The sequence below is a fragment of the Scyliorhinus canicula genome, chromosome 3 (genome assembly GCF_902713615.1).
Source record: "Scyliorhinus canicula chromosome 3, sScyCan1.1, whole genome shotgun sequence".
In the NCBI taxonomy this organism is placed as follows: Eukaryota; Metazoa; Chordata; class Chondrichthyes; order Carcharhiniformes; family Scyliorhinidae; genus Scyliorhinus; species Scyliorhinus canicula.
Window position 1 is genome coordinate 194,549,206 of NC_052148.1, and position 26,079 is coordinate 194,575,284.

A 26,079-nucleotide genomic window follows, 5' to 3' on the forward strand; every position below is an offset into this window, starting at 1 on the left:
GCCTTTGTTGTCAGATTCTGCCAAATGGCCGAGCATTGTGAGTTCAACACAGCGCTCAGTGACATGCTGTGTTCCCATTTAGAATGTGGCATTAACAACCTAAGTGTGCAAAAGGAGCTTTTGGCTAAAACAAAGAAAACCCTAGACAGGCGATCGAAATTGCGGGGTGCGTCAGAGCTTCATATCTTGCCAAATGGCGAGGTGAACCAGCTGTAGGATGGTATGGCTGCAAGGCGTGCCACCACATCGGCAGGCACAGAGGAATTTCAGTCACGGTCCCAGGAATAGGATCCTAGTCAATGGTCAGGAAAGAAAACAAGTCGTCAGCCCAGAAGTCAAGATGATTGCTATTGATGTGGGGGAGACCATCCCCAAGAAGGATGACACTGTTTCTTTTTTTTGGTGCAACTTGAAGGGCCATATCCAGGTATGTTCAGGTGCCATGAGTATGCGCCAAATCAAAATCAACAAGTGATGAGTCAAAAGAACAAAGTGGCGACGAATTCAAATGAAGAACTTGAAACATACAGATTAACCATGGAGAAATGAACAAAACAGCCCCAACTGAGATAGTCTTCACAGTAAATGGAAGACGACTATAGTTGGAAGTTGACACTGGGCCATCGGCCATGGTTGTGGGCGAGCAAACATTCAAATGTCTTTGAGAAGGAGTTCAGTCTTTGAGTCACACAACTTCCAATTGGCGACATATACGGGGGAAACATTTTGGGGACAGCCAGTGTCAACGGGGATGCCCAGCTACCCATGATCACTGTCGAGAGACAGTGTCAAAGTCTCTTAGGATAAGATTGGTTGCGCCAAATCAAGTTGAACTGGTTGGAGATCGTCAAAATTTTAGATAGTGTTTTCCAGCAGTTTTATGTTAATATAGAGATGTATTCCAGAACGAGTTGGGCAAAATAAATGGAGCAAGGGCCAAGATCTACATCAACCCCGATTGCACACTGATGTTTTTCAAGGTGAGACTAGTGCTTTATGCTTTACACCAAAAAATGGAAGCCGAACTCAAATGCCTGGAAGAACTGCAGGCATGAGGTGGCACAGTACCACAGTGGTTAGCACTGTTGCCTCACAGAGCCATGGCCCCAGGTTTGATTCCCGGCTTGGGTCACCGTCTGTGCTGAGTCTGCACATTCTCTCTGTGTCTACGTGGGTTTCCTCTGGGTGCTCCGGTTTACTCCCACAAGTCCCGTGCAGTTAGGTTAATGTGGACATTCTGAATTCTCCCTGTGTCTTCCCAAACAGGCGCCGGAGTGTGGCGACTAGGGGCTTTTCACAGTAACTTCATTGCAGTGTTAATGTAAGACGACTTGTGACAATAAAGATTATTACTATTATTAACTGGGAATTATCAGACTAGCGCAGTTTTAAGAATGGGTAGCCCCCATTGCACCTGTGTTAAAACTGGATCGCTCAGTTAGAATATGCAGGGCTTATAAGTTTACGATAAACCAAGCATCCCAAGTAGACAGTACCCAATTCCACCAATTGAAGATCTTCATGCAAAGTTGGCAGGAGGCCTCACCAGCACCAAACCCGACCTCAGTCATGCCTATTTGCAGTTTGAACTGGCTGAAGATTCCTGAAGGTTTGTGACAATTAACATGCATAAAGGCCTGTTTCAATACACCAGATTATCATTTGGCATCTCCACAGCCTGTACAATATTCCACAGCATTCCAAAGGTTGCGGTCTACCTGGATGACATTCTAGTAACTGGAACATCACATGAAGAGGACCGAACCAGCCTGGAAGAGTACGGAGAAGATTTAGAGATTCAGGAATACAAATGAAACGCAATAAGTGCACTTTTCAAGCTGGTGAGATCACTGAGTATTCAATTTGGATTCAAAAGGCCTGCTGCACACATTTGAAGACAAGGCGAGAGCCGTAAGAGACGTCTTGGCACTCAAGAGTGTAGCAGCATTAAAGTCCTTCCTTGGTCGGTTTATTCCCAACCTAGCAACGATGTTGGTGCCACTTCACTTGCTCTTAAGGAAGCTCCAGCTATGGCAATGGAAGGAACGGCAGTAGCGGACTTCCCAGCATGCCAAGCAGGTTTTAAAATCATTGAGTCTATGGGTTCCCTTTGACTTGGGTAAGCCAATTATCTTTACTTGCGATGCATTGCGATATGGAATAAGGGCAATCCTATGCTAAGGCGCAGTGGTTAGCACTGCAGCCTCACAGTGCCAGGCACTTGTGTTCAATAGCAACCTCAGGTGACTGTGTGGAGTTTGTATGTTCTCCTCGTGTCTGTGTGGGTTTCCTCCGGGTGCTCCTATTTCCTCCCACAGTGCAAAGATGTGCAGGTCAGGTGGATTGGCCATGCTAAATTGTCCCTAAGTGTCCAAAGGTTAGGTGGGGTTACAGGGATAGGGCCGGGGATTGGGCCTAGGTAGTGTGTTTTTTCGGAGGGTTGGTGCAGACTTCTGCACTCTAGGGATTCTGTGATTCTATGATAAAATGGAAGATGGCTCACAGACACCAATTGCCTTTGCCTCCAGAGCACTTTCTGATGCAGAGTGGAAGTGCACACAGGTCGAGAAAGAAGGCCTTGCCATAATGAAATGAAATGAAAAATGAAAATCGCTTATTGTCACGAGTAGGCTTCAATGAGGTTACTGTGAAAAGCCCCGAGTTGCCACATTTCGGCGCCTGTTCGGGGAGGCTGGTCCGGGAACTGAACCGTGCTGCTGGCCTGCCTTGGTCTGCTTTAAAAGCCAGTAATTTAGCCCAGTATGCTAAACCAGCCCCTATAATCTATGGTGTCAAGAAATTTCATCAATATGTTTATGAGTGATGTTTCACAATAATAACTGACCATAAATCTCTGTTAGGGCTCCTCCGGAAGGACAAGCCAATACCTCCAATCACCTCCGCCAGGGTACAATGCTGGGCTTTGTTGCTGGCAGCCTACAATTACATCTTTCAGCACCAGGCACACAAATTCCAAATGCTGATGTGCTGACACTACTCCCATTTTAAAAGAACCTGGCACCATCACCTCAAGAAATCATTATGGCACTAAACGTTATTGACACTTTGCCAGTATGGTCAGGCCATGTAAAGAACTGGATGCAACACGACCCAGTCCAGTCCAAAATGAATTGCATGATCTTAACCGGATGGCATCATGATGAATCTAACCAGTTAAGGCAAAGACACACTCGCAAAGACAAACACAGTTGCAAGGATGGAGTCACACTCTGGGGTTACCGAGTGGTGGCACCACTCCCAGCAAGAGAACCACTGTTGTAGGAATTGCACAGTGCCCACCTGAACTAAATGAAAAAGAAAATGCTTGTTCAAAGCTACATTTGGTGACCCATCATTGATACGGATATTGAACACATGGCGTTCCAGTGAGATCCCTGATATGGACAGCAGACATTTCCACGCACAGCCAATTTCCACCCATGGGAATGGCCTGTTTGTGCATGGACAAGGGTACATGAGGACATGTAGAATGTTTCTCAGCTTGGTGGACACCCACTCAAAGTGGTTGGATGTTCAAGAGATGGGGACGACGACCTCGGCAGCCATGAAAGAGGCCCCTCGGCGAATTTTTGTTACGGATGGATTCCCTGAATGAATAGTGTCTGACACCGGCTCTGCATTCACTGGAAAAGAGTTTCAGCACTTGGTCCAAACAAATGGGGTGGGATTCTCTGAGCCCGGGGCCGGGTTGGGGAATCGGCAGGCCGGGCGTGATTCATGCGATGCCGCCCCGACACCGGTCTGCCGATTCTCTAGTCACCGGAGAATCGGCGCCACTGGCGCCAGCGTGGCGCTGGTCAGGGGCCGGCTCTATGCGCCGCCCCCTCCCCCCCGGGCGATTGTCCGCGCAGGATGAGCCGAGTGGCCGCAAGATAGCCTGAGTCTGGCGGATGCCGTTCTCATGGGGTCTTACCCGGCGGGACCTCGGCGTCCATCCTGCGGGGGGCGGCCTGGTTGGGTGGGGGGGGGGGGGGGGGGGAATCCGACCCCAGGGGGTGCCTCCACCATGGCCTGGACCACGATCGGGGCCTATTGATCGGCTTGCCGGCTTATCCTGGTGGGGGCTTCTTTTACTCCCTGCTGGCCCCTGTAGTTCTCCGCCATGTTGCATCAGGGCCGCGCGGAGAAGGAAGCTAGCGTACATGTGCGGGTTCACGCCGGCCGCAGCGCGCATGCGCAGACCCGTGGCGCCCGTTTGACGCCGGTATCGGTAGCTGGAGCTGCATGAGTTGCTCCAGTGCCATGCTGGTCCCCTGTAGAGCACAGGAACGGTGCTCCTGGGGACCTGTTGACGCCGTCGTAAAACGCGACGCCATTTACGACGGCGTCAACACTTAGCCTCAGGATCAGAGAATCCCATCCTGGTATTCGCCATGCTAGAACTACCCCATATCACCCCGTACCAAACGGGTTAGCGGAGAGAGCTGAGCAGATGTTCAAAATAGCCATGAGTAGGTGACTTCCGGTGGCGGCCATGGATAGGAGGTCGCTTATTTGGTAGCTCTCACTCGTGGTGGACTTTTACGACTTTTTCTCCTGACTTTTGTGGGATTTGATCGGTAAAATTGGAGGCAGGTGAAGTAGAGAGGAGGAATCCCCCACCAGTTTATGGAGATATGGACCAGAAGTGGTCTGAAAAGAAGAAATTGCTGGGCAAAAAAGAAAGGTGTGAAATCTACAGCACAGGCGAATATGGCGGAGGTATAGGAGCTGGGATTGATGGCCCAGCGGTCAATGGAGCAGCTGGTGAAATTTATACGGAAGAGTTTTGCCAAGCAAAAGCAGGAATGTTTAGACCCGATTAAGACAAGGATTGATCGGGTGGAACAAAGTCTAAAAGCCCAGGGACTGCCGATCCAGAAGGTGGAAGAGAAGGTGGCATAGCTAACCGCGATGGAGGCGGAGATGGGTCTGATGAGGGACCACCAGAAAAGGCTGCAGGAGAAGGTGGAGCATCTGAAGAACAGGTCCCGCAGGCAGAATCTGAGGATCATTGGCCACCGGGAGGGCATTGAGGGATCGGACGCAGGAGCATATGTGGCGCACATGTTTGAAAAGCTGCTGGGCGATGGGGCGTTTGCTCGACCCTTGGAAGTGGACAGGGCGCATAGAGCACTTGCGAGGAAGCTGTGCCTGAATGAGCCGCCGAGGACGATGGTGGTGCAAATGCACCGCTTCCTGGATAAGGAACAGATTTTGCGGTGGGACAAGCAGACACGGAGCTGCAAATGGAATAACAACGAGCTGTGCATCTATCAGGACTTGGATCCGAAACTGGCCAAAAGAAGAGTGAGCTTTAATAGGGTAAAATCTGCCCTCTTGAAGAAGGGGATGAAGTTCGGTATGTTGTATCCAGCTCGATTGTGTGTCACCTACGATGGTCAAGAACATTACTTTGGATCGCCGGACAAGGCGATGGACTGTGTTAAGGACAGAAGACTGGCAGGTGATTGAGGACATTGAATTTGAGGGGCGAGTAATGCTATGCCTGTGCTGTTGAATTTATTTTTGTTTTGGGCTGTAGATGGAGTGTTTTTTGTATCAATTTTTGGGCCGATGCTCAGCTTTGTTTGTGGGTTAACTTTGTTCTTGTGGGGGGATGGTGGGTTGAGTTTTCTTTGTGTTTTTTGGGATTGTGATGTTTTGAATATATATGTTCGAGCGGGGGTGGGGAGGGAGAACAACAGGGGACAGGATATTCGGCGCCATGGACTAACATGGACTTAATAGTTAGCCTATTAAGCTAACTGGGCAGGCTAACAGGGGAGGCACTGTTGGGAGACAAATTGGAGGTCGAGGTTGGTGGGCGCCCGAAGGCGGGCCTCAGGAGGTGTGGGACGCGAGCTGGAGGGTGGCCCAAGAAGGGTGATGGTTGATCGGCGGGTGGGGGGGGGGAAGATACCCCACCGACCAGGCTGATCGCATGGAACATTAGAATGGGCCTGTCAAGAAGGCTCGCGTGTTCGCGCATTTGAGGAGGTTGAAGGCGGACGTGGCAATGCTACAAGAGACACACCTGAGGGTTGTGGATCAGATTAGACTGAGGGAGGGGTGGGTTGGGCAAGTATTTCACTCGGGGCTAGAGGGGTTGTGATCCTCATCAATAAGCAGGTGTCATTTGAGGTAGGGAATATAGTTGCGGACTCGGGGGTAGGTATATCATGCTGAGCGGGAAGTTGGAGGGGATGCTGGTGGTTTAAGTAAATATTTACGCACCAAATTGGAATGACGTGGAGTTTATGAGGCGGGTGTTAGGGAAGATTCCTGACCTGGACTCGCATAAGCTGATCATGGGGAGGGTGTCTTCAATACGGTCATTGATCCGAGGTTGGATCGGTCGAGTCCAAGGACAGGGAGGGTGCCAGCAACAGCGAAGGAACTAAAGGGGTTTGTGGAGCAGATGGAGGGGGGGGGCTGTGGTAGACATGGTGGTTCATACAGTCAAGAGCGAAGGAGTTTTCTTTCTTTTCCCACCTGCATAAAGTATACTCCCAGATTGAATTATTCATTCTGAACAGGGCTCTACTGGCGGGGGTGGTGGATATTGAGTATTCGGCGATTGCTATGTCGGACCATGCCCCACACTGGGTGAATCTACGGGTGAGCAAGGAGGGGAGTCAGCGCCCACAATGGAGATTGGAGGTAGGACTGTTAGCGAATGAGGGAGTGTGCGGGCGTGTGAGGGAGGCCATCCAGTACTACTTGGAAATAAACGATATGGGGAAGACTCGGCAGCAACGGTGTGGGAAACACTGAAGGTAGTGGTGAGGGGGGAGCTAATTTCGATATGATGAGAAGGTGAAGCGAGCAGAGATAGATAGGCTGGTTAGGGAAATACTCCAGGTGGACAGGAGATATTTGGAGGCACCGGAGGCAGGGTTATTGAAGGAGCGGCAGAAGCTACAGATGGAGTTTGGTCCATTATCTACAGGGAAGGCGGTGGAGCAGCTGAGGAAGGCGAGGGGGCGATATATGAGTATGGGGAGAAGGCCAGCAGGATGCTTGCACACCAGCTAAGGAAAAGGGAGGCTGCCAGTGAGATAAAAAGAGTGAAGAACGGAGGAGGAAATACGGTCTTGGACCCAGCAGGGGTGAATGGGGTGTTTAAGGAGTTTTACAGTCGGCTGTATGAGTCGGAACCCCCAGCTGGGGTGGAGGGAATGAGGCAATTCTTGAAGGGTTTGGAGTTTCCGAAAGTGGATGAAGGGTTGGTGGAGGGGTTGGGAGCCCCGATCGGGATTACAGAAGTAGTAGGGGAATTGGAGGCCATGCAGTCAGGTAAGGCCCCGGACCCGAACGGATACCCTGTGGAATTTTATAAGAAGTTTTCTGGGATGGTGGGCCCGATGCTGGTGAGGGCATTTAATGAGGCCAGGGAACGGTGTGTCCTTCCCCTAACAATGTCACAGGCTTCGATATCATTGATCCTGAAGCGGGAGAAGGACCCAGAGCAATGCGGGTCATACAGGCCTATCTCCTTACTGAATGTTGATGCCAAACTGCTGGCTAATATTTTGGCCTCAAGGATAGAAGATTGTGTCCCGGAGGTGATAGGGGAAGGCCAGATGGGGTTCGTTAAATGCAGGCAGCTAACGGCCAATGTTAGAAGTCTCTTAAATGTGATCATGGTGCCCTCCGGGGGGGGGGGGGGGGGGGGGGGGGGATGTGGAAATAGTGATCACTATGGATGCAGAAAAGACCTTCGACCGGGTGGAGTGGAATTATTTTTGGGAGGTGTTGGGACAGTTTGGGTTTGGGCAGGGCTTTATTGACTGGGTTTGGTTGCTGTACCAGGCACCGGCGGCGAGCTTACGGACAAATCAGCTGACGTCGGACTAATTTAAAATGCACCGGGGACAAGGCAAGGATGTCCTCTCTCCCCACTTTTGTTTGATTTGGCCATAGAGCCACTGGCGATGGCACTAAGAGCATCAAAGGAATGGAAGGGGATAGTCCAAGGGGAGTGGAACATAGGGTCTCGCTATACGCAGTTGACCTGCTCTTATATGAAGCCAGCAGGCAGCAACAGTGTTGGTAAGGTGGAGCCAGAACAGAGGGAATCGAGAAGTTCTGAGGAGGCCCGGTCGATATCCCAGGAGGGAGGTGGAGAAGGGAAAGTCTCTGCTGTAGTGAACAAAGAAAATTACAGCACAGGAACAGGCCCTTTGGCCCTCCCAGCCTGTGCCGATCCAGATCCTTTATCTAAACCCGTCACCTATTTTCCAAGGATCTGTTCGCTGCCCGTTCATATATCTGTCTAGATGCATCTTAAATGATGCTATCGTACCCGCCTCCACCACCTCCGCTGGCAAAGCGTTCCAGGCACCCACCACCCTCTGCGTAAAAAACTTTCCACGCACATCTCCCTTAAACTTTCCCCCTCTCACCTTGAAATCGTGACCCCTTGTAATTGACGCCCCCACTGTTGGAAAAAGCTTGTTGCTATCCACCCTGTCCATACCTCTCATAATTTTGTAGACCTCAATCAGGTCCCCTCTCAACCTCTGTCTTTGCAATGAAAACAATCCTAATCTACTCAACCTTTCTTCATAGCTAGCACCCTCCATACCAGGCAACATCCTGGTGAACCTCCTCTGCACCCTCTCTTAAGCATCCACATCCTTCTGGTAATGTGGCGACCAGAACTGTACGCGGTATTCCAAATGTGTCCGAACCAAAGTCCTATACAACTGTAACATGACCAGCCGACTCTTGTACTCAATACCCCGTCCGATGAAGGCAAGCATGCTATATGCCTTCTTGACTACTCTATCGACCTGCGTTGCCACCTTCAGGGTACAATGGACCTGAACTCCCAGATCTCTCTGTACATCAATTTTCCCCAGGACTCTTCCATTGACCATATAGTTCGCTCTTGAATTAGAGCTTCCAAAATGCATAACCTCGCATTTGCCCGGATTGAACTCCATCTGCCATTTCTCTGCCCAACTCTCCAATCCATCTATATTTAGCTGTATTCTCTGACAGTCCTCCTCGCTATCTGCAACTCCACCAATCTTAGTATCATCTGCAAACCTCCTAATCAGACCACCTATACCTTCGTCCAGATCATTTATGTATATCACAAACAACAGTGATCCGAGCACGGATCCCTGTGGAACACCACTAATCACCTTTCTCCATTTTGAGACACTCCCTTCCACCACTTGTCTCTGTCTCCTGTTGCCCAGCCAGTTCTTTATCCATCTAGCTAGTACACCCTGAACTCCATAAGACTTCTTTTTCCATCCTGCCATTTGAAACTTTATCAAACGCCTTACTGAAGTCCATGTACATGACATCTACAGCCCTTCCCTCATCAATTAACTTTGTCACTTCCTCAAAGAATTCTATTAGGTTTGTAAGACTTGACCTTCCCTGCACAAAACCATGCTGCCTATCACTGATAAGTCTATTTTCTTCCAAATGTAAATAGATCCTATCCCTCAGTATCTTCTCCAACACTTTGTCTATCACTGGCGCCAAGCTCACTGGTCTATAATTCCCTGGATTATCCCTGCTACCCTTCTTAAACAAAGGGACAACATTAGCAATTCTCCAGTCCTCCAGGATCTCACCCATGCTCAAGGTTGCTGCAAAGATATCTGTTAAGGCCCCAGCTATTTCGTCCCTCGCTTCCTTCAATAACCTGGGATAGATCCCATCCGGACCTGGGGGCTTGTCCACCTTAATGCCTTTTAGAATACCCAAAACTTCCCCCTTCCTTTTGCCGACTTGACCTAGAGTATTTAAACATCCATCCCTAGCCTCAACATCCATCATGTCCCTCTCCTTGGTGAATACCGATGCAAAGTACTCATTAAGAATCTCACCCATTTCCTCTGACTCTACGCATAAATTCCCACTTTTGTCTTTGAGTGGGCCAATCCTTTCTCTAGTTACCCTCTTGCTCCTTATATACGAATAAAAGGCTTTGGGATTTTCCTTAACCCTGTTAGCCAAAGATATTTCTTGACCCCTTTTAGCCCTCTTTATTGCGCGTTTGAGATTTGTCCTACTTTCCCGATATTCCTCCAAAGCTTCATCAGTTTTAAGTCTCCGAGATCTTATGTATGCTTCCTTTTTCATTTTAGCTAGTCTCACAATTCCACCCGTCATCCATGGTTCCCTAATCTTGCAATTTCTGTCCCTCATTTTCACAGGGACATGTTTGTCCTGCACTCTAATCAACTTTTCCTTAAAAGACTCCCACATTTCAAATGTGAATTTACCCTTAAACAGCTGCTGCCAAACCACATTCCCTAGCTCCTGCCGAATTTTGTTATACTTGGTCTTTCCCCAATTTAGCACTCTTCCTTTAGGACCACTCTCGTCTTTGTCCATGAGTATTCTAAAACTTACGGAATTGTGATTGCTATTCCCAAAGTAATCACTGACTGAAACTTCAACCACCTGGCCGGGATCATTCCCCAATACCAGGTCCAGTATGGCCCCTTTCCGAGTTGGGCTATTTACATACATCTCTAAAAAAACTCTCCTTACAAATTCTGCTCCAACTACGCCTCCAATACTACATGAGTCCCATTCAATGTTGGGGAAGTTAAAATCTCCCATCACGACCACCCTATTGCTCCTACATTTTTCTATAATCTGTCTACATATTTGTACCTCTACTTCACGCTCGCTTTTGGGAGGCCTGTAGTAAAGTCCTAACAATGTTACTGCACCTTCCTATTTCTTAGCTCTACCCATATTGCCTCAGTGCTCGAATCCTCCTTTGTGCCCTCCTTAATCATAGCTGTGATATCATCTCTGACCAGTAATGCAACTCATTCACCCCTTTTACCTCCCTCTCTATCCCTCCTGAAGCATCTATACCCTGGGATATTTAGTTGCCAATCTTGCCCTTCCCTCAACCAAGTCTCATTAATACCAATAACATCATATTCCCAGGTACTCATCCAAGCCCTAAGTTCATCTGCCTTACCTACTATACTTCTCGCATTAAAACAAGTGCACCTCAGACCACCTATCCCTTTGCGTTCATCATCTCTTTCCTGTCTACTCTTCCCCTTAGTCACATTGCGTTTATTATCTAGTACCTTACTGGCTTTAGTTGCTGCCTCTTTTTTGACCTCTAACTTCCTAATCTGGTTCCCATCCCCCTGCCACATTAGTTTAAAACCTCCCCAACAGTGTTAGCAAAAGTACCCCCTAGGACAATGGTTCCAGTCCTGCCCAGGTGTAGACCATCCGATTGTAATGGTCCCACCACCCCAGAACCAGTTCCAATGTCCCAAAAATCTGAACCCTTCCCTCCTGCACCATCTCTCAAGCCACATATTCATTCTGACTATTCTTGAACTTCTACTCTGACTGTCACGTGGCACTGGTAGCAATCCTGAGATTATTACCTTTGAGGTCCGCCTTTTTAATTTATCTCCTAACTCCCTAAATTCTGATTGTAGGACCTCAACCCGTTTTAATTCTATATCGTTGGTGCCTATATGCACCACGACAACTGGCTGTTCATCCTCCCCCTTCAGTATGTCCTGCAGCCGATCTGAGACAGCCCTGACCCGTGCACCCGGGAGGCAACATACCTTTCGGGAGTCTCGTTTTCGACCACAGAAACACCTGTCTATTCCCCTTATGGTTGAATCCCCTATGACTATAGCCCTGCCAGTCTTTTTCCGCCCTTCTGTGCCCTAGTGGTTGAATCTCAGAGACAATCGTCCATGGATGACAATGTTTCTACCTCAGAGTTGGAGGAGCTAGTTGGGGGACTAAGGTAGTCTATGAGACCCAGAAAATCCCCGATAGATTGACATTATGACGAGCTGTTATGGACTCTCTCCCCTTGTATTTTTCAAACTTTTTATTGTATATAGTAACAGTACATAGCTCATTTTGTAAATATGTTATTGAGGGACTAAAGTGGGAAGGGATGTGGTAGCATCGTCCTTTTAAGCAGTGGGCCCTTGCTGTCCACATGACTGGTTCGAGGCCTATTGCCCCAGAGTGCGTGAACTCTAACCACTGTGGAAAAAGCAGGGGGTCCTGGGAGCAGTGTCGCAGGCAGAGTGGACCCTGGAGCTGGAGAATGAAGACCTGTTTAGTGACCTGGTGCCTGTATGTAGTTTACCTTTACCTGTCATCAATAAACCTTTGTTCAGTTATACTGGAAGTCTCCCTAGTCTTGCCTCGAGCTACCACAATCAACTTAAATAAATTTCCACCTTCTGCTTGTGTTGAATGGTTTTGAATAGTTTTTGTTGAAATTACAAGGTTTAAATGATGTAATTGGAGGAAATTGGCTTGGATGATTTTGCTGAGCCAGGTACACAACATACAGTGACTGTCAGTTTGATAGTGTTGATTAGTTCAGTTACCTCATACCGGATCAATAACTTCCATTTCAGCTCCGCAAATAATGTCACTAACAATGTTGAATCAAAACATTCACTGAAAAACTAATTTGAGATTAAAATTGGTACAGCTGGAATTACTGAGGTCTTAGCTAATTAGAGAAGGTTTTTTAATTGTAGTGTTTCATTATAGAATCCCCATACTTTTAACAATTTAAAACATATGATGGATTTGCATTAGAAGGTAATGCTTAACCATATTCTATAAAATACAATGCCTCAATACGAAAGAAAATTCATTTGTAATTTTGCCCCAAAATAAGCTTCCTTCACTTGTGGCTACATGCCAGAAGTATGGGAGTGGTGAATTTTCCCTAAGTTTTGAATTGAATAAGCTGTTTTAAACAATATATTTTTCAAGCAGAAATTTTACTTTTAATTTGATATTTCACTGTATCTTATTGCACACATAACAATTATGCAATGTTAGTATAATATTAAATACATTCTTGTGAATGTTATTGTTCGGTTTGTTTCAATCATTGCTTAATGTCAGCCAGTATTCATAATCAGCATAAACATAATAACCAAAATATATCGCATTAGTGAAGATTAACCATCATTCTCTTTGAATCTCCTACTGAGATGACAATAGAATATTTTCAAGTATACTCAAGCTGTCAATATCAATTAGTAAAAGTTAACTCTGCAACCAGTCATTTTGGGCAATAAATTAACAGTTTCACATTTAGAAACATCTAACCATATTTTGTATTAGAAGGAATGTAGTCTCAAAAATAACCAACTTCAGTTGGGTAATAAAGCAGCAATTGATGAGCAAAATATTAATCTAAATTCAACACGACTAAGCTTTAACAATGCTAAAGCACTAACATGTTCTCTGACCAACAACGTACCTTCCATAGTTAGGGCACTGAACGTGTCTTTTCTACTATCCTTCCATGTAACCAGATGCTCAAGATTTTCACGTCCAGCAGCTTCTACGTGGTGACAATATGTGGTCATCATTGAATGAGCTTTGAAGATGCCAAAATTAACCTGCATGGTCTCTAGTAGACGTAGATCCCCCAAAGTCATGGCAATCTCATATCCTCGCCAAATGTACTTGCAAGCTACATCATATTGACTCTGTTACGGAGAAACAAGTTCAGAAAGGCAAATAAGTTTTTGGATTATAAAATAGCATTTAGTTTACTGATATTTACATTGTGGAATAAGGGCAGTCACTGTAAGAGGTTGCTTCTTAATGCACAGTTACTGAGGTGACACAAAAGTTATGGCAAAGACATTTGTCTTATGCTTAAATAACAAGAACATAACAGTAACATTTATGTGTTAAAATTAAGTCATAATAGTGGAATTTGGAATTCTAGGCTTGGACTGAAATGCTTACATTAAGTCAACAGTGAAACGTGAGGATAGAACATAGAACATAGAAAAATACAGCACAGCACAGGCCCTTCGACCCACGATATTGTGCCGAACCTTTGTCCTAGATTAATCATAGATTATCATAGAATTTACAGTGCAGAAGGAGGCCATTCGGCCCATCGAGTCCGCACCGGCCCCTGGAAAGAGCACCTTACCCAAGGCCAACACCTCCACCCCATACCCATAACCCAGTAACCCCACCCAACACTAAGGACAATTTTGGACACAGGGCAATTTATCATGGCCAGTCCACCTAACCTGCACATCTTTGGACCGTGGGAGAAAACCGGAGCACCCGGAGGAAACCCACGCACACATGGGGAGGACGTGCAGACTCCGCACAGACAGTGACCCAAGCCAGAATCGAACCTGGGACCCTGGAGCTGTGAAGCAATTGTGTTATCCACAATGCTACCGTGCTGCCCTTAAGAACAAATTAATCTACACTCCATTATTCTCCCGTAATCCATGTACCTATCCAATAGCCGCTTGAAGGTCCCTAATGTTCCTGACTCAACTACTTTCACAGGCAGTGCATTCCATGCCCCCACTACTCTCTGAGTAAAGAACCTACCTCTGACATCCCCCCTATATCTTCCACCATTCACCTTCAATTTATGTCCCCTTGTAATGGTTTGTTCCACCCGGGGAAAAAGTCTCTGACTGTCTACTCCATCTATTCCCCTTATAAACCTCTTATATTCATCTTATAAACCTCTATCAAGTCGCCCCTCATCCTTCTCCGTTCTAATGAGAAAAGGCCCAGCACCCTCAATCTTTCCTCGTAAGACCTACTCTCCATTCCAGGCAACATCCTGGTAAATCTCCTTTGCACCTTTTCCAAAGCTTCCACATCCTTCCTAAAATGAGGCGACCAGAACTGCACACAGTACTCCAAATATGGCCTGATCAAGGTTTTGTACAGCTGCATCATCACCTCACGGCTCTTAAATTCAATCCCTCTGCTAATAAACGCTAGAACACCAGAGGCCTTCTTCACAGCTCTAACCACTTGAGTGGCAACTTTAGACCCCAAGATCTCTCTGCTTCTCCACATTGCCAAGAACCCTACCGTTAACCCTGCATTCCGCATTCATATTTGTCCTTCCAAAATGGACAACCTCACACTTTTCAGGGTTAAACTCCATCTGCTACTTCTCAGCCCAGCTCTGCATCCTATCTATGTCTCTTTGCAGCCGACAACAACCCTCCTCACTATCCACAACTCCACCAATCTTCGTATCGTCTGCAAATTTACTGACCCACCCTTCAACTCCCTCATCCAAATCAATAATGAAAATCACAAACAGCAAAACTGAAATCCATGCGGTACGCCACTGGTAACTGGGCTCCAGGCTGAATATTTGCCACTCTCTGACTTCTATTCGTTAGCCAGTTTGTTATCCAACTGGCCAAATTTCCCACTATCTTATGCCTCCTTACTTTCTGCATAAGCCTACCATGGGGAACCTTATCAAATGCCTTACTAAAATCCATGTACACTCCATCCACTGCTTTACCTTCATCCACATGCTTGGTCACCTCCTCAAAGAATTCAATAAGACTTGTAAGGCAAGACCTACCCCTCACAAATCCGTGCTGACTATCCCTAATCAAGCAGTGTCTTTCCAGATGCTCAGAAATCCAATCCCTCAGTACCCTTTCCATGACTTTGCCTACCACCGAAGTAAGACTAACTGGCCTGTAATTCCCGGGGTTATCCCTATTCCCTTTTTTGAACAGCGGCACGTCATTTGCCACTCTCCAATCCCCTGGTACCACCCCTGTTGACAGTGAGGATGTGTAAGGTTTTTCCGTTGAACCTAAAGTGTGAAGTAGAATGATGTTTTCACATTTTTGTTCTCTATTTTTGCAAGTAACACATGCAATGTTTCCTGATATCAGCGATATGCTTGCTTTCAGTACTGAATAAGTCCAAAATTGCTGGCTCTGGCCAGGGATGGGGCTGCTGTACAATCCACAATCAGGTTCACTGTGTGGACTCACTCCTCCTGTCCACTGACCGGGTGAGTACATCTGCCTGCATGACACGTAACAGGTAACCGCTTTGTTGATGACCCGAATATTATAAAGCAAACTGGTAAATTCAAATTCCCTTTCAGTTAAAATTCTGAACCTGACCAAACTTCAGTGGTGCAACCAACTATTATTTGTTTGCAAGTGAAAACAGCAAATGCGGGAAATACGCGGCATGTGAGGCAGCAGGTGTGAGAGAGCAAGAGTGTCAGGTCTGTGGTGATATGCATTACTGTAAATACGCAAGGGGTTAATTTAGATACACTAAGGCACTGTAAATACACATGGGGTTAATGTAAATACACTGGGACTAAATAAACACTAGAGGGAGCACCAGAGACATGATACACAGACATTCAACCAATAGGTCAGTAAGATAGGACACGACCAATGGGCATTCACGACACACTCAGAGATGACACTACCACAAGGGGGCTACCCATATAAAAGGACAGGGCACACATGCTCTTTCTCTTTCCTTCGGCGACACTCAGAGAGACAAGGGTAGATCAGGGAAGCATCACACCCACCGCATGGATTAGAGCAGACTGGTTAGTTAGATTGAGTTACTATAGATAGATTAGCAGGAGAGTCAAACCCAAGTAGGAGAATTGTTAACTGTTCAATAAATGTGTTAAATCTAGCTCCAAGTCTGAACTTTCCTTTGTCAGAGCATACATCAAGGAAGCAGCTTATGCTACATGAAGAAGCAAACCCAACAAGGTCTGTGTGTTGATCAGGACTCGAAGAAATTAACAATGTAACAAGTTTAAAGCAAGAACGGTGGGAGTGGTGAGGGGAGAACAAAATGGAGGGTTGCAAAAAGGGTGGGAAACAAGTGCTGTGCATGAAAGAAATGTGGGGAAAATATCGCAATTCCACCCTTTACCAATCCTGCTTCCCACTCCCTCAGCCCCACCCCAGTCTAGTTGCAAATTGCGCTAGTTTTCAAGCTGTTCTTTCCTCATTTCGAGAAAAGATAACATTTGCTGTGAGGCAGCAATTTGGCAGTTATGGAATTAAATTAAAATAAATGGATAGCACAGTTGCTTCACAGCTCCAGGGTCCCAGGCTTGACTCCCGGCTTGGGACACTGTGCGGAGTCTGCACGTTCTCCCCGTGTCTGCGTGGATTTCTTCCGGGTGCTCCGGTTTCCTCCCACAGTCCAAAGATGTGCAAATTAGGTGGATTGGCCATGCTAAATTGCCCTTAGTGTCCAAAAAGGTTAGGTGGGGTTACGGGGACAGGGTGGAGGCATGGGCTTAAGTAGGGTGCTATTTCCAAGAGCCAGTGCAGAATGGCCTCCTTCTGCACTGTAAATTCTATGATTCTATGAAAATTAATCTTCAAACAGAAAATATTGTCGAAAATGATTTTTAATAAATATACATTTAATACACATTGGAGTCTGAATAATCACTGATCTTGCTCCTTGACTATATAATGATTTATAGCTTCTTAAAATTACTTAAGTGTCATGCTGCTGTGATCATATCAAACTAATTGCCACAATCTATAGTTTGTGCAATTAGCAAACCATTTTACCGTTGTTGATACGATTTTCATTTTATTATAATTATCTATTTTTGAAAATATTTTTTCAAAATTATTTCAGAGAAGGAAGTACAGCAGTTAAAAAGCTGTGATTGAATGTTGAGCACAAAAAAGTCACTAAAATAGCAGTGCAGTGCATTTTAAATCCATTTCTATTTAATATCATACAAATAGCATCTTAATGAATGTTTAAGGGACAAGGAGCTTGTACAAAATTTTTTTTTAACAAGAGCATTGTCAATGTCATTATTACTGCCAAAAAAATGTAACTCAAATGTCTATTATGTTTGTTAATAAAGTCCCATTTGTGAAGATGACTTTTTAAGCGAAGGGCATCTCTGCAGCCCCGAGCACACTGCCATTTGTGAGAGTGAAATGCTCAACTGAGATCTGTGTTGGCAGTGAAACTGTCCACTAACCAATATGGAGACAAGCACAGTTTTAGTTTCTGCATACTGACTGGAAGCTCAAATTGGTCTCCTGAAAAATGAAATGAAAATTGCTTATTGTCACGAGTAGGCTTCAATGAAGTTACTGTGAAAAGCCCCCAGTCGCCACATTCCTGCGCCTGTTCGGGGAGGCTGGTACGGGAATTAAACCGCGCTGCTGGCCTGCCTGGGTCTGCTTTAAAAGCCAGCGATTTAGCCCAGTGTGCTAAACCAGCCCCGGAAACATTCAGCCATATTTTGCAGGCACTCTTTGCCACACAATTTAAATTCACCTTACAAAGTTCCTCAGTTTTCCTTTATTGTTCATTCTCTCCAAGATGCCGAAAGTACTGAAAAGCACTAGGATTACCACCAACACACATCTTCACTTCACTGATATACTTTGACTTCACTGTGGTAATTTTACTGGAGGGACATCTCAGCAGAGAACAGGGCTACAAGGGAACTCACATTAAAAACACAGGGCGCGATTTAATGCACAAAAGCAGAGTCCCATTTTGGGCGCCGAGAACAACCCTGCTATCAAACGGGACTCAGATTATTTTGGTCTTGGCGAGGAACTCTCTGCCAGAACCGTCACTCAGCTCGTCAGTGCAGAAAGAAATTGCAGTGCCATTTTAAAATGCCACCCTGATTTCTCGATCCCTCACCACAGCCGCCAGACACCCCCCCCTTGCTCTAACTTGACTCTTAGGGAGATCTCGAGCCCCTCCTCACCCCATTTCTTAAAGACAGGGTACCCCACTCATCCCATTTCTTAAGGGCAGGGTACACCGCCCCGGGGTTGATCCATGATGGGCTACCTGGCACCGAGCACCTCGGCACTGCCAGCCTAGCACCTTGGCAGTGCCTTTGCCAGCCTGTTAGTGCCACAAAGGAACCCTGTAAGTGCCAAGGTGGCACTGCCAGGGTGTCCTGGTGGCAGTGCCAAGGTGCCAGGTGCCAAGGTTCCTCAGTGGCAGCAGGAATGCCAGAGCCTGACCGCCTGGGGACTTTGATGGCCTAGATTATCCTCCCAGGTGCCGTTACGCCTTTGTGTGGACCAGTGCTAAATGGCACCATGGCGAGGTCTCCCAAGTGTGGGCGTTCGTTCCTGGGCTTGGGAAAATTGGACGGCGACATATTTAATTGAGCTGAATGGCTCATTTAGATAATTTTTCACAAGATTAGTGATGCTCGGAAAGCCTCGCGAGATATAATGAGCTCGCGAGGCATTCCGAGCATCACTAATCTTGTGAGAGGCCTGTCATGAGATTTAATGGCCTTGTTGCCTCACCAAGTCAGGTGTGACATAGTTGTTTGATCGCGCTCATATGCACATAAGAACAGGAGTAGGCCATTTGGCCCCTCAAGCCTGCTCCGCCAATCAATTTGATGATGGATTATCTTCCACCTAAATACCATTTTCCTGCACTATTCTCATATCTCTTAATATTATCTCTTTAATATCTAGACATCTTTCATCTTTGTTTTGAACATACTCAATGACTGGGCCTCCACAGGCTTCTGGGGTAGAGAATTCAAAAAACTCACCATCCTCCTCATCTCAGTCCTAAATGGCCGACCTCTCATTCTGTGACTGTGAAAATGATCATCAATGCATCCACTATCTCTACAGCCACCTCTTTCAACACTCTGGACTATAGATTATCAGGGTCCAGGGTATTTAATAACTTTTAGTCGCATTAATTTCTCCAACAGTACATTATTTTTATGTTCAACTTTCTATCGCTAACCGCACCATTTGTGGCTTATGGAAGATCTCAATGATGAAGCCAATTGAGCATGTTATTGTATTTATGATTAAAAAACTGAATATTGAAAATCTGAACTGGTAGTTGAAAACACTGGAAATGCATAGCAGGTCTGTCAATATCTAAAAAGAGGGATAAGAGGAAACTTGTAAAATTCAAGTGCACAGAAATACTGTGTGGAAGTTTTCCAAAAATTGACTAAGGCAGGATATACTGTTCTGGAGACCAAGGGCGGATTCTTTGTTGGCCGATGCCGAAATTGGGAAAGGCAATTGGGCGGAGAATCAGTTCTGACGCCAAAATCATGGCACGCGCCGATTTGATGCCAAATTGCGATTCGCCGTCACCTTGACAGCGGCATCAATGCGTATTTGAACATACAGTAAACACCATTTGCATTTCATTAGTGGGCCGAGTTCCTGATGGTGTGGTTCTCTTGTGCTTTTAAAAATCATGAAACCAGCGTCCAAGCCGGCACTGGGAGAGAGAGAGGAGCGACTGCGGGCTGCCGGCTTGAACACTGGCGTGTTGGCTTGGGTGGGGGGGCCTTGCCAGGGTAGTGGGGGGATGGGGGGAGCAGGCCAAGTGGCCGGAGTGATTCCCCCCCCCCCCCCGCTACGGGACTGGGGCAGTGTCCAGGCACAGGCCGCCATTACTGTGGCCATCTGGCTGCACACCCACTGACCACCCACCTTGACTCCTGGTTCTGCAGTGTGACACCAGCCACATGGGTGCCACACCCATGCACCCCAGCCCCTCACATGCACCCCAACCCCCACTCTCATCACCACCCATCCCCCTCGCACCCCACCCCCTACTCACCTGGTTGCCACCCACAGGCGGCCCACCCACTGCAACACCCACAGTAGCCCCTGGAGACGGCAGTGCTAGCCAACAGTCCCCCTGGCATCAGCGGCGGGCACCAGGGCCAGAGGCCCCCACGGTGCTCGTCACCGACGGGGTCAGGGGTGCGGGGATGGGGGGGGGACACGGAATATGCGGATCTCACAGTGTCAACCGTGGTGACCATATAGCCCGGTGGACCTGGGTGGGCACGGGGGTATCCACAACGCTAACAGGTCGACCTTTCGCCCCCTGCAGACAATGGACATTGATGACCTTCCTGCTCGTTGCTGCAGCCCTGGGGAATCCCCTGCGGCTGTACGAGTGGGTGCTGCTCAAGGAGGTGGACATGATGTGGAGATGCCGGCGTTGGACTGGGGTGAGCACAGTAAGAAGTCTTACAACACCAGGTTAAAGTCCAACATGTTTATTTCAAACACTAGCTTTTGGAGCACTGCTCCTTCCTCAGGTGAATGAGGTATGAGGAGGTGGAGGAAGCTGCAGCCGCAGAGCGTGCATCAGTGGAGCATGCCACAGAGGTGCGCGCAGCAGAGGGGTAGATGGCAGCCACGCAGAATGGAGAGCGAGCCACCGAACAGGCTGAGGAGGAGGAGGAGGTTCCAGGGAGGTACCGCATGAGGCCTTGTGAGTACCGACTCTGCCTGTCATTCGAGGACCTGCCGGACCGGGCATGCTGTCGAAGACTCCGGCTGAGCAGAGAGAGAGTGTGACATATCTGCCAGATGGTGACACAATTGGCACCGCTGGGGTATGGGGGAGGACACCCGCTCCCGGTGGCCATCAAGGTTTTGGTCGCTCTGAACCTTTAGGTGACAGGGTCCTTCCAGGCACCGAGTGGAGACCTGTCAGGGATCTCACAGACCTCGGTGCACAGGTGCAACAGCACCATCACGTAGGCCCTATATGCCCAGGCAGATCAATATATCTATTTCAATGTGGACCAAACCCATCAGGACGCCCGGGCAGCGGGGTTCGTCGCCATCGATGGGATTCCCCGGGTCCAGGGGTGATCAATGGGATGCATCCCCCCTACGGGTACCTGCAGATGACAGGCCACTCGACACCAACCGAAAGCGGTTCCACTCAATGAACTTGCAGCTGTTATGTGACCATCAGCTGCGGATCATTCACCTCTGCACCCGATATGCGACGCCTTCACCCTGGCACACTCGATGATTCCTGATATGTTCAAGACACCCCCGGGGTGAGGGGTTGGCTCCTGGGTGATGTTGTGTTAGGCACACTGAGATAACACGAGCTGCAATTGGATGCAGCTATAACTGAAATATACTCCAGACCTTGAGGTTAGTTCAATTTGATTTGTTGAACCTGTCACACAGTTAGCTCAGTTTTCTGTGAGTTCGACTCTGCTAATCTAAGTGTGATTACTATGTCTGACTGAACCAGACTAGCTCTTAGCCACGTGCTGAAGGTGTTATGTGATATATACAACTGACTCCTCTGTAGATGTCCCCAGTAGAAAGAGGCGGAGTGTGAGCGCCTCATGCCTTTTATAGTGGAAAACCACCCCCAAGTGTTCAGCCTGCTGATTGTCCTGTTCTCTGTGTTCATTAGCTGCCTGTCTGTATCTCATTATGTACATGCCTGCATATCATGACATCTCCCCTTTTGAAATGTTTTTCTGCAGCATATGTGAAAGTATTTACATGTGTAGGCTGAAAAACTAACGTACTTACATACAATGGCAGATGGGATCATATGTACATGTGAAAACAGGTGTCTAATGTGTGAAAACAGAACATAGCAAACAAAACAAATGTTCATAAGTCCAGTCTCTGAGGCTTGCGTCTGATCCTGGTTGACCGCCGGAGAGGTGGTGGTGGGAACGAGAGCACCTTGATGGGCGGGATTCAAGCCGGACTGATGGCCTCGTGATTCGAGGTATCAGGAGGTGGCACAATAACAGATGGAAACAACGAAGAATGTGGTTGCGGGCGGCAACTGTGCGCAGTGCCCGTCTGCTTCACCGCACAACAGAGCCATCATACGATCGGGGAGCAGCCTGCCGAACAACAACAGCTGAAGCTGACCAGCCTCCATCAGGTAGCTGGATCCGAACAGCATCCGCCGGGGATAGCACAGGCAAATCAGTGGCATGAGCATCATAGCCCTGCTTTTGCCGGTCCCTGAGTTTCTGTACCTTCTGCAGCACCGGGAAGTGATCCAGATCAGGCGTGTATGGCTGGAAGAGTCGTCCGCAGGTCCCTGTTCATCAGGAGTTGAGCCGGTGACATGCCGGTAGACAGAGGGGTTGCCCTGTATGCAAGCAGTGCAAGGTTGACGTCAGAAGCAGAATCCGCGGCCTTGCAGATGAGCTGCTTCACTATGTGCATCCTTTTCTCAACCTTACGTTGGACTGCGGGTAACGTGGGCTGGAAGTGATGTGATGAAACTGATATAACTGGGCAAATCTTGACCACTCTTGGCTGCTGATTTGCAGTGAGTGGAATACCATGCCTGGAGAACGCCTCCTTACAGGCCTTGATGACGGTCTTGAATGTGAGGTCTGAGAGCTTCACGACTTCTGAGTAGTTGGAAAAATAATCAATGATAAACACATAATCACGACCATTGGCGTGAAAGAGGTTGATGCCCACCTTGGACCACGGGCACGTCACGATTTCGTGCTGCTGAAGCGTCTCCTTGTTCTGTGCTGGCTGGAAGCATTGATAGGTCAGACAGTTGAGGACCAAATTTGAGATGTCCTGACTAATCCCAGGCCAGGAGAAAGCTTGCCTGGGTCTGTGCCGGCACTTCTCGACACCCAGATGTCCCTCGTGGATTTGCCGGAGCACCAAGCTCTGGAGACTGAGTGGAATGACAATGCGGTCCAGCTTGAGGAGGATACCATCAACCACTGTCAGGTCGTCCTTCACATTGAAGAATTGAGGGGCAATCCCTTTTTGCCAGCCATTGGCGAGGTGGAGCATGACATGCTGCAGAAGAGGGTCTTTGCGTGTCTCATCGCGAATGCAGATCACCTTTTCATCCGATGCCAGGAGGTTGCTGGCCCACAGCTGCACCTGTGATTCGATCTATTGGATGAATGCCGGCGGGTCAGCAGGCAAGGTTATGGAGCGGGACAAGGCATCCACAATAATGAGCTCCTTGCCAGGCGTGTATACAAGCTCAAAATCGTACCTTCTGAGTCTGAGGAGGATGCGCTGCAGCCGGGGCGTCATGTCATTCAGGTCCTTGTGGATCATGTGGACCAGAGTCCTGTGGTCCGTCTCGACAGTGAACGTCGGCAGGCCGTAGACTTAATTGTGGAACTTGAGAATTCCATTGAGAAGGTCCAGGCATTCTTTTTCAATTTGGGCGTACTGCTGCTCAGTGGGTGTCATCGCCGTGATGCGTAGGCAACTGGTGCCCGGGATGAGGTGTCATCGCGCTGGAGCAACACTGCGCCGATGCTGTCCTGGCTCACATCAGTCAAGATTTTTGTTTCCCTATCAGGATCAAAAAATGCCAATGCAAGGGCAGTGGTGAGCTTGGCTTTCAGCTCCAACCACTCTGCTTGATGAGCTGCCTGCCACTCAAAGGCAGCAGACTTTTTCACCAGGTGTCTGAGGGCTGTGGTGTGTGAGGCCAGGTTTGGGATAAACGTGCCCAAAAAGTTTACCATGCCTAGGCAGCGCAGCACTGCCTTCTTGTCTTCAGGATTCTTCATGGCTTTGATGGCCTTGACCTTGTTTGTGTCCGGGCGCACACCCTGCTGAGATATCTGGTCACCTAAGAACTTAAGTGTCGACATGCCAAAGCAACACTTGGCCCTGTTCAGCTTGAGGCCATTGGCATGGACACAGTGGAATACCTTCTGGAATCGAGAGATGTGCTCTTCGGGGGTTGTGGACCATATGATAACGTCGTCCACATACACACGAACCCCTTCAATGCCCTCCATCATCTGCTCCATGATTCTACCGAAGATCTCCGAGACTGAGACAATGCCGAATGGCATACGGTTACAGCAGTAACTGCCAAACAGTGTGTTGAAGGTGCAGAGCCTTCTGCTGGACTCATCCAGCTGGATTTGCCAGAATCCATGTGACTTATCTAACTTTGTGAAAAACCAGCCGTGTGCCATCTCACATGTGAGTTCCTTCCGCTTCAGGATGGGGTAGTGTTCCCGCATTATATTCCGGTTGAGATCCTTGGGATCAATGCAGATGCGCAGCTCCCCCAAAGGCTTTTTTACACATACCATCGAGCTGACCCAGTCAGTCGGTTCTATAACTTTGGAAATGATGCCCTGGTCCTGAAGATCCTTCAGCTGCGCCTTCAGGCGCTCCTTCATGGAGCCTGGACCCGGCGTGGTGCGTGGACCACAGGCATGGCATCAGGCCATAGCAGGTTCTTGTACCGATATGGCAGAGTGCCATCCTGTGAAACACATCCTGATACTAAGCGAGGATATCGTCAATGCCGGCTTGAAGATCCACATTGGGGGAGGTCATTGTGTAGACCCGCTGCACATGGTTTAGCTGCTTACATGCATGTGCGCCGAGCAGGGAGGCGCTCTCTGGCTTGACGATTTCAAACCATTGCCTTGTGCGAATGGCTCCTGTTGGAGACGAGCAGATGGCAAGATCCCAGTGCTGTGATGGCATTGCCGTTATTGTCCAGGAGCTCGGGTGGCTTCTTGATGCGATTGAAATCTGCCTGTGAAAGGAGATTGGTGAGAAGCATCCGTCTCCAGCTTGAACTGGATAGAGCATTGATTTACTTGCATCACCGCACGCCATTCGTCTTCAGAATCCACAGTGAAGATGGGCAGGCTCCGTGAGGATGTCGGTGAGGCTTGTTCACGTGTGGTAATGATGCCCACATGGTAGGGGGACTCCAGGCAATTGTCCTCTGGATCCGTTGTACTGCCAGGATCAGAATCCAGTAAACCTTGTTGGACACTCCGAATGAGCCAGCGTTGGAATTGGGAGCGCTGGCCCTTGACTGGTGGTGCAGATCTGCACAAGGCTTCACAGTGTCCAGGCTTTCTGCAATTTAAACATCGCCTGCCTCTTGCAGGGCAATGTTTCTTTAAGTGGGCGGTGCCGCAGTTCGGGCACGTCATGACGTTGTTACGCTCCGTGCGTCGTCGCACATTCGCAGTGCGGTCGGCAGACGTTCGCACCTGCGTAGTGTGGTAATCGGCCGCTCCGTTATCCCATTCGCATCACGCATGTGTGGGGCTTGGGAAGAGCGTGCAAAATGGCCACTTTCATCAATGCTGAGGCGCTGCATCCGGGCGATGGCCTTCACACTCTCTGCCTCGTGGGAGGCACGTTTCTCATTTTCAGCTGATTTGAATGGTGAATACCGATTTTTGGCGTGCTCATGCACTGTACTTGTTTCAATCGCGACTGACAGGGTCATATGCTTGATTTTTAAAAGCTGCTCTCACAGAGGACCAGAGTGAACTCCAAAAACGATTTGGTTTCTGATCATGGAGTCAGCAATATCACCAAAGTTGCAGGACAGTGCTAGTAGACGGAGATTAGTTAAGAAGGAGTTGAAAGATTCATCTTTACCTTGTGTACGTTGTTTGAATATATAGCGCTCGAAGATTTCATTGGTGTTCACTTGACAATGATTATCAAA

At 48.0% G+C, this 26,079-nt stretch overlaps 1 protein-coding gene across 5 annotated transcripts in view; it reads right to left on the minus strand.

Annotated features, from left to right (window-relative positions):
* ttc29 (tetratricopeptide repeat domain 29) overlaps positions 1–26,079 on the minus strand; it is a 666,158-nt gene that overhangs the window by 258,427 nt on the left and 381,652 nt on the right. For all 5 annotated transcript variants that reach the window (XM_038791952.1, XM_038791953.1, XM_038791951.1 and 2 more), the window contains one exon: positions 13,268–13,499. In XM_038791952.1, coding sequence (XP_038647880.1) covers positions 13,268–13,499 — 232 coding nt within the window. The remainder of the gene's footprint in view (positions 1–13,267; positions 13,500–26,079) is intronic.